Source organism: Seriola lalandi, unplaced genomic scaffold, assembly GCF_002814215.2.
Source record: "Seriola lalandi dorsalis isolate HSWRI2012SDOR001 ecotype SW California unplaced genomic scaffold, Sedor1 jcf7180002049661, whole genome shotgun sequence".
Taxonomy (NCBI): domain Eukaryota; kingdom Metazoa; phylum Chordata; class Actinopteri; order Carangiformes; family Carangidae; genus Seriola; species Seriola lalandi.
The window spans coordinates 73758-82861 of NW_019520214.1; the positions used below are offsets into that span (position 1 = coordinate 73758).

The following is a 9104-nucleotide window of genomic DNA, read 5'->3' on the forward strand; positions in this document are numbered from 1 at the left end:
GGGGGGGGGGTCTCACAGGAAATCAACTAAATTAAATATCAACCCTGGCTGCCGGGATAGAATGGCTTTAGCCACGGAAGACAAAGAAGGCCATTGTTTATTCTTGTGAGTGCAGGGCTGCAATTTGGGGAGGGAAGGTGGGTATAACTTCAGTTGCTGAGCTGTTTTTTTTTTTTGAAGCAGTTTCTTGCAATTACTAAAACAGTGGGGTTAAAAAAAAAAAATCATTAAAAATAAGAAGAGGGAAGGGGGTAGGGGTGTAGGTCCGGTGATTACATGCCAAAAAAATATCTGCTACTGAGTTCTGTTGTGGCTAGTGGAGAATAAATAAAAGGGTTTGGGTATGCATCCAACATACCCATGGGATTAAAGATATAAGGGTTCCAGCATGTCAGCCCGTCTCTCAAAACACTTAAATACAAAGAGGTACTCTCAAAATATTGTATAACAAAATTATGGCAAATCATCTTTTTACAACATCACCCGACAAACCGTAAGAAAAAGATCCCCCGCCCCTCCCCCTCTCTTCTACCCTTGAGAAAAAGCAACAAAATACATTTAAATGCCCATGGTCATGCCTAGTCAACCCCTATCAAACCCCAATAAACAATAATCCAGCCCTCCCCTTCCTCCCTCCCAGTCACCCACCCACCATCCATGCCTCCCTCCCTCCCTCCCTCCTTCCCACCCACACCTCCCTCCCTCCCTCCCGACCCCCATTCACAGTTTTCTCCTCTTAAAATAATATTAATAATCATTAGCATAATACTCACGTATCACATATGCAAATTGAATGGGTTGTTGTTGTTTCCAATGATGATTTGTTTAAAAAGTGCTTGTTTGATTTCATTGACACAAAAAGGAACAGCAAGGAGTGGAGCAGAAAAGTGGTGACTTGTTTTTTTTCTGTTTTTTGTTTTTTAAAAAGAAAAAGAAAAAGAAATCACTTCAGCAACATCATGTTAAAAGATCACGGATTGGCGTGCATTGCATTCTGAGACAGCCATGATGGAGCTGGGTAGAAGTTTGTCTAAGCTGTCTTTTCTACTGGCCACTGGCGGGCACAACCAGAGGAGTGCATGATTAGACAGGCGTCAACAACTGACACTGTGTGTCGATAAAACAAGTCAGTTATGTTCAAGCATCCTCTTCACCTCAGAACATGCTGTGTGCGCACCATGGGCTGAACTCCACTAAAATTTGCACTACCTCGTGTACACATGTGGCTCTCAAAAGAAATGTGGATGTCTTCACATTGACACAACAGTACCATAATCTCGACAAAGCTACACGCAGTAGAAACCAAACATGATCATGTATTGTAATTTGTTGTTCTGACGAGTTAAAAAAACAACAACATAAAAACAAAATCAAAGCTTTGTAGTCTCAAAGTACACCTGTAAAAACTGTGCTAATTGCATCTCATAATACAAAGTCTTATTACACAATTTTGCCTATTTTCCTGAGTTAAAACGTTTCTTGTAACAGACAATATATATTTTTTTGCCATTTGAATTCTGGGCCTTTCCCTGCCACAAATGTTATTATTATTGAAGTTATCAACATTATTCATTATTACTTTACAATGAATGGTATGATGATTGGTAAAACACAAGGGTTCAGGAAAGAAGTAGAAGAAAAAAAAAAAAAAAAATCAAGCAAGTTTATAGCTACCCTCTAAATGTTTTAAATTACATTTAAATCTACGGTACGTTCATATCAAAATCACTACTCTTAAACAAAAATTAAGCGACTAAATACATAATAAAAATGAGAATATTTAAAAAAGAAAAAAAAAAAAAAAAAAGAAAAATTGCATTTGAGGCCATGGAAGACCCTCCCTGGTCATTTTTGTATTAACATTTAATGGCAGTGTTTAAAAAACAAAACTTTGCTACAAGAACAAAATTAGGATGGGTATAGGGACTGTATGGACAGTAACAGAACAGCCCCCACTGGATTCACCTTGTTTGACCCTTATCTGAAACTTTGGCTTGTCGGGGTTTTTGATCCTGTACTCACTGGCTCACTGACGTCAGCTAACAAACTGGTATACCCTGAGAATTCTGACACTGGAGTCCGTATTCGGTGGTCGACCTCTGCCCCAGGATCACTGCCATAGCTCAGAGGGGTCCGGCGCCCTGACTTGAACTGGGAGCCAAAGGCCTGGGCGAAGTTCTCAATCTGGTACGTGGTTTCTTTAGGGGGGTTCAGTGGGGACAGGTCTGGGTAGCTGGAACCGTTGGTGGGTGCAGCGCTGCCTCCAGCCTTGGGCTGCTGCCCCTTGGAACCCTCTGCCGGGGCAGTCAGGTCCTGGGGAGGTAGGTTGAAGGCGCCGGGGGAGTGCTGCTTCTCCAACTGCTCAGTCAGCTCCTGAGATGGAGTCAGCTGCTGGTGGCTGGTAGATTCCAAGCTGAGGTGGTAGCCTGCCTGGGAGGGCGAGCCGACGAGCATGCCATAGTGGGACTTTGAGGAGGACGAGGAGGAGGTTGATGAAGGGGCGGCGATGGGCAATGGGGAGGAGACAGCAGGCGGGTAGCCGCAATCCAGAGGGGATGTGGTGTACACGTGTTTGTCAGAGAACAGGGGCCCTGTGGGACTGGAGCTGCTAGACAGGAGTGGGAAAGGCCCTGTTGGGCCAAGGCTGGGGAAGGGTCCACTATGGCTGGTGCGCTCCAGGGCCTGCAGAAGGAATTTTGAGTACTCGCTCATCACTGCTGTCTTATCACCACCATTGGGCGAGTCATCCTCCAACTCCGGAGTAACAGGGGCTGCTGGTTGGAGGTCAACATGGTGTGGATGGTCTGACAGGTCGAAAGTCACGTCATGGTGGTGTGTCCCCTCTGGCTTATGGCTATAATGGTCTAGCAGGCTTTGCAGTACCTCATCTGGAATGCCTGACTTGTCATGCTTGAGTTCCAAAGGCGACGAGTCCAGCATGGCCAGTGTGGGCTCGGGCCCCAGGGAGCCCTGGATTACACTACTGCCCTGGGTTGCCATGTGCAGTGAGCCAGCTCCATAGTCATTGTTAACTGCATGGAGGTAGCGCCGCTTTTTCACAAACTGCATTGCATCATCGTAGTTGCTGCTGGTGGTGGGCCCCTGCTTGTTGCCCCCGGCTCCCTGGAGTAGACCCATGTTGTCAAGGCCAGAACCCTCCACATGATCCATGGAGCCAGGCTTCTGGCCCAACAGTTTTTGTCCATCAGCACTGTCTTCCAGAGAGAGGAGACCCTTGTCAAGACCCTTGCGGCCAGCTTTTTTAAAGACCAATTTGGGAGTACGTCCCTGCATGCTGGGGCCAGAGCCTGAGGGGTGCTCCATGCTGAAGTCCTGCAGGCCCAGGTCACGGGCCATCCCCCCAGAGGATGAGGCTGCTGCCAATGATGCTGAGGCATTCTTCTTCCTCTTGCGCTCACCGCCCTCACCGTTTTTGGACTTGGCCCTCTTGCGTCCGGAGGTGGTAGAGTTTCCCTGAGTGAGTGAATAGCTGCCCTGGCCAAGCTCCGCTTCGCTGAGCTCCAGCATGCTTGGGTCCAGGCCCTTCTTTATGGCTTCTCCACAAGTCCGTTTGTGCTTCAGTAACCGGTCTGTTCTAGAGAAAAACTAAAAGTAGGCAGAGGGATGACAGACAAAGGAGAGAAGTATGAGCTTAGTCTCCACTGGATGGACTGCATTTGTTTCAAAATATTATTTTCTTATCTTAAAAACAGAAGTAAGGCAGAGGTAATTGGCTAGTTTATATGACCGCATTTCACGTGAACATTATATTCCTTGACCTTGTCTGACAAGAAATTCCACTGAGTCTGGTCTTTAAAAGGGACTTTGGGTGTGGTAAGTACAGAAATACAAAATTAAGACTGCTTACATGCTAATGATGATAATGACTCAGATACTATTCAATAAAAGGACCATTTAAAAGCCATCAAAATGAAATACAATAGTGACAGGAAAGATATTTTAAAATACAAGAAAGCGGTGGGAAGCTACTTAGTAAACAAACTATGTTGCCTACTTGTTGGCAGGTATCGCAGCGATATGGTTTCTCGCCACTGTGTGTCCTTTTGTGTCGCTCCATATGGTACTTCTGGATAAATCGCATATTACACTGGTCACAGCTAAAAGGCTTCTCTCCTGCAAAAGTCAGCAGTGACAGTATTAGTGCATCTTTCCAGTTTCTATAAACTGATGAACTGCAGACAAGTGAAGGCATTCGTTCCAAAACACTTCCGTTAACTACATATCCAAGTACAGAAACTCACCACTGTGGATCTTCTCGTGCCGCTGGAGCAGGTACTTCTGAATGAAGCTCATGTTACACTGACTGCACCGGAAAGGCCTCTCACCTGTGCGATCAAGAGTACAACCATCCGCTCACCACATTAATATGCACCCAGCCTGTCATATAACTATGTTCACCACATGGTCACAATGACAAGGAGCCTGTGGCATTTTGTCAAATGCATGGTTCATGAATACACATACATTAACAGTCTACACCCTAACTATCAACAGATATGTTGAAGAAGCTGCACAGCTTTATGGATTTAGAACAGCAAAGGGCTCCTTTGCAGAAAAATGTTTAATACAATATATAATTCCCATGTCTAAATTGTACTAAATACTTTAGACGACACAGAATGTTTGTCAGATAAAATAACACTAGGAAGAAATAAAGACAAAACAAATAATTAAATAAATTGAGGCTGTAAAAAAGCTGAATTTTCCTTTAAATCACTTATGAGTTCAAATTCAAAGAACCACATGAGGAATTCCCAGCAAAGAGAATGACTAAGACATCCAGAAATACATGAGTAATCACTGAGTCATCCCCGGCTTTAGTGATTGTCTGGTTTAAATAAATTCCCACTGAAGCACTGACGGGGAGATCAGTAAGACTCACAAAGAGTGCAGTTGCTTTGTTACCTGAAATTGATTTTGTTCTGAGAGTGTTATGTTTATTAATGATAAATCTTATTTTGTATTTACTCTGTCAAACTTTGGCAACATAGCCATATCCCCACTTGCATATTCAGATTCCCTCCAAAAAGATATGGGACTGAATATTTCATAAAAATTTGTCAGCTGCATTAAATTCTGACACAACATTGTGTTATATAGAAGAAAGAAGCAGACACTGTCTCGGTATCTGCTCTGCTTTTCACTTAACATGTTATGTGTGTATCTTACATCAATTTATATTTTTTGCTATAAAAGCTCTGATCAGCAAAGAAAGTTTAACTGTGGAAAGCCTAAGGAAAAGAGTAAAGCACTAACAAGCAGCGAAAGTCTCTCACCTGTGTGTATAAGCACGTGTCTGCGCAAGTGGTAGGAGCTGCGGAAGGCAGCATTACAGTGCTCACAGATATGTGGTTTTGAGTTGGGGGACAGGCAGGCTCCATCTGCATCCAACATCATGGCCTAGAAGGAGAAAACCATGAGTACAAGTGGTACAAGTAACATTTTGTTGACCTTCTGTTAGCATAAATGTGCAGATATTTTTCAGCCACACAACACATATTTTTCTGGGTGTGCTGAAGGGGAGCAGGAAAACAGAAGAGATTAACCTTTGCAGCATCGTTGCGTTTCCTTCGGGCTTTGCCTCCCTGCCCGTCCCCGTTGCTCCTCCGCCCTCTTCGACCTGCGGACTCTTTTGGATCTTTACCTGGTCTTCCAGGCATCTAAGAACAAAGAACAGAGTATGTATACCAGTCTGCAGATGGCACTATTGTAAGAGTAAACAACAATCTTTAAATAAAAGCCTTTACATTACAATTCCTGACTTTGCAGTAAAAAAGGAAACTAAGCAGAAAAGGGTAACTGAACAATATATCACTTGAAACAATATTTAGAACCACCATGCTTCCTCACCGGTTCTCCAAGGGAACGAACATTGCTGAGGCTGAGGTCATGCAGGAGCATGTTCTGGTGATTTTGGTGGTGGTTGCCGAAAGACATGTCCGGCATGTCAGTGCCACTCTTCCCCGCGCCCCCTCCAACACAGTTCACCCCTACACCTCCGCCCCCGCCATAGAGGGGCATACGGTAATCCAGCTCACTTAGCCTCTCCTGCTTAATGCCCATGCTGTGGAGGAAGCCCCCTGTATTCGCAGCAGTGGCGCCGTGGTGTTCTGGAGGTGAGTCACGTTCTTTCTTCAGGATCATTTCCTGGGGAAGCTCGCCCATGACGGACTGGGAGGCCAGCCGTGTAAAACTGGTGACGGGTGGCAGGTGGCTGAACATAAGCATACCTGGTGCAAAATTGGGGTCCATGCCACCGTTGCGCAAAAACTCATTGCCTAATTTGTCTTGGATAATACTCATGGTGGTGCTTTTGCTTTGTGCAGGGGAGAAGGAGGGCAATAAATCTAAAGAGGAATGCAGGAGGAGAACATCCTGAAAGAGAGGGAAGATTTAAAATGTCATGTTAAGTATTGATGATTACAGACATGAATAAGTATATAAAATCCAAAGTAATTGTCACATGTTGTCTTTGCTATAAAATCTCTTACAAGTATTGCCAGTTAAGTAAATTTAGTCACTGCTACATAGCCTTCACAGTGTGTACTGCATGCACTTCACTGTTCTCAGAATTTCCCCTCAGTCAACCATTAATTACTTGATTGGATTTATTGGGCTTAGCACTTGGTTACGTTACTGGAAGCCTTAATGAATATTTTGCACAAAATACATTTAATTTACACTGTTGGGGGGAAAAAAACAGGAGAAACCTTTAAACTGAAATAAATTCTTTACTTTGTACAGGTTTGCTGAAATATGGCAGAGCATATTAAAAAATTTTAACAGTGGAATAAATAAATAAATACTGGTAATAATTAAATGTGATTTATGTATCAGTGTAGAAGAGATAACACTGATCCACTCAATTTACTGTACAGGTTTTCAACAAAATCAAGGCTATTACTAGACTTCCCAAGTCTTTATCTTAACCCTTCCAACCAAAGGTTTTGGCACAGCTTACTCAAGTAACCTTCCAAAGCTTACACGCTAGAAAAATCAGTATCTCACAAATATGTGAAAGAGACACAACCATTACCACCTCTTTACCAAACTGAAAAGGCTGAGGTCAGCCATCTGAGCTTGAAAGTGAAAATACTTCTCTATAGCATGCATCAAATAGAAAAGATTGATTAAAAGAAAACTGTAAGAGAAGATAAGGTAATGTGGTTCATGTATACCTAGGTGTTGGTTAAAAAAGGTACAGAGAAACATACATTAAGGATGAATGGTGTCAGTGATCTATGGTGTATGAGGGTTTAATTAAGTGACTTTACAGTAAAAATTGTCAAATACCATCAAATAAGTGAAACTTCAGAAGAGAAATGTTTCAGTCAAATTTGTTCTATTAGAAAAAGATTGTCTCTATATTATTTAATCTACATATTGTTTTGTTTTTACCTGCGACATTTTGCACCACATGTGACTTGAATAGTAGCCAAAATAAAATCTCTACTAAAGATCACTATTGTTTTAACGCTTTGAATCATGCTAGACAACAATACGTGCTATCTCTGGCTAATAACCCAACATGAATGCAAAAACTAGCGTCATCGGTTCTAATACTGGCAAAGGAATCGGTTCACTACACTTGCCTAAAACAAACAATATTTAGGTCAAATCCGGCGAGACATTTCAGTGATTTTAGGCAGGCGCAGTCGGGTGACTAAGCGGGACGTGCATCGAAACGAGTACAGCAGAATGACTGGAGTGAGAATTTATTGTTTAGTCTAGACCAACCGACCATTTGGCTGCGCGACACTGAATTCAACAGAAAGCGGATGAGCTTTTGTGATGCATAATAGTTAGCATAGTTAGCTAGCAGGCTAGCCACAATGAGACACAATCAGCGTTATCTTTAAGTCTTCAATCAAAACAATCATGCAAGACGTCCCACAAACCATAATCACGCATTCAAATAAAGTCAGATCAACACTCAAACTTATTGGAGCTGAAATTAGCCGTTTGTAGTCAATACATTTATAATTTGATCCGTTATGGCCAATCTAACGTAACCCGGTGTTGCTATCAAGCTAGCTAACGCTAAAACAAGGATCCATGATTTGATGCTATTAACTCATATAGTGACTGTTTAAACGGCGATACTATGTGGTGGAAGCAAGCTTAAACCAAATAGCATGAAATCGTCAGAAAGGAGTGTAATAGCCGTCGATAAGGTGAAATTAAACAGCCAGTTTACTTTGAAGTCAGGTCAGCGGCATGAATTGCTCATTCTCCAGTTCCCAAGCTTTGATGACGCTCGTGAAATCAAATCTGTCTGGCTGCGAGCAACGCTGGCGCTCTATTTATTGATAGCTAACTTTAGCTGTAATTACAACGGGATAATGCTCACCAGCACACAGAGCTAGAAAAACATTCCTCGGCGCTTACGGTACATGTTGACTCCAGATCCTGTGGCCAAGCTAAATAAAACTGTAGACTTCGAGGCGACTGTGTTTATAACAATCAAGCTGCCACGAGCTAGCTAGCTAGTTAGCTGCTAGCTGCCCCGACTGAAAACCCGCATTACGGCCCATGCAACAGAAACAATGATGCTGGCTCTCACTGCATCTCCCGTTTGCGCCGAGCCAGACGTCTCCGTCGCCTAAATCTCGACAAAGGCCGAACGCTCGCCAAAAATAAAAAGTCAATTTAGTTTCCCACTCACCTACACATGACCGCAGTTGGTTTCAAACGTGCCTGTATTGTCTCTGTATTCGCCGCTTAGGGCTTTTATTGCCAAAACATTGTTCTCCGGCGGTCGCTGCTTTCTTCCATCTTGTCCTGGCGCGGGGAATTATGGGTGTAGCGGACGGGTCGTGAGAGGAGACAGGCGAAGGCTGCCGAGGTTTGAGCGAGTCTTACTGGACAGTGATGTAAACACACTTAAAGGAGGTGGACCTGAGGTGGACGCATTAACATGAGCATGCAGTATAGTGCAATACAATAGGCCTGCCACGAATTTGACCTTATTTGCTAAAACGTTTTGAAAGGTACTGAGAACACTGAACTCACTGCTGTTTACTTAGACTGCATTTGCTAAATAGGATTGCATGATAATTTCATGTTTATTCAAGTCTGTCTCA

At 43.2% G+C, this 9104-nt stretch overlaps 1 protein-coding gene across 1 annotated transcript; it reads right to left on the reverse strand.

Moving 5' to 3' along the window:
* Positions 1-852: 852 nt before the first annotated feature.
* znf281b (zinc finger protein 281b) lies at positions 853-8806 on the reverse strand. Its single transcript, XM_023398576.2, has 7 exons — positions 8687-8806; positions 5872-6396; positions 5568-5681; positions 5298-5421; positions 4263-4346; positions 4016-4134; positions 853-3606 (listed from the first exon to the last, which is right to left on the reverse strand). The coding sequence occupies exons 2-7, from the start codon at positions 6322-6324 to the stop codon at positions 1978-1980; spliced, it is 2523 nt and encodes an 840-aa protein (XP_023254344.1). The 5' UTR covers positions 6325-6396; positions 8687-8806; the 3' UTR covers positions 853-1977.
* Positions 8807-9104: the final 298 nt, after the last annotated feature.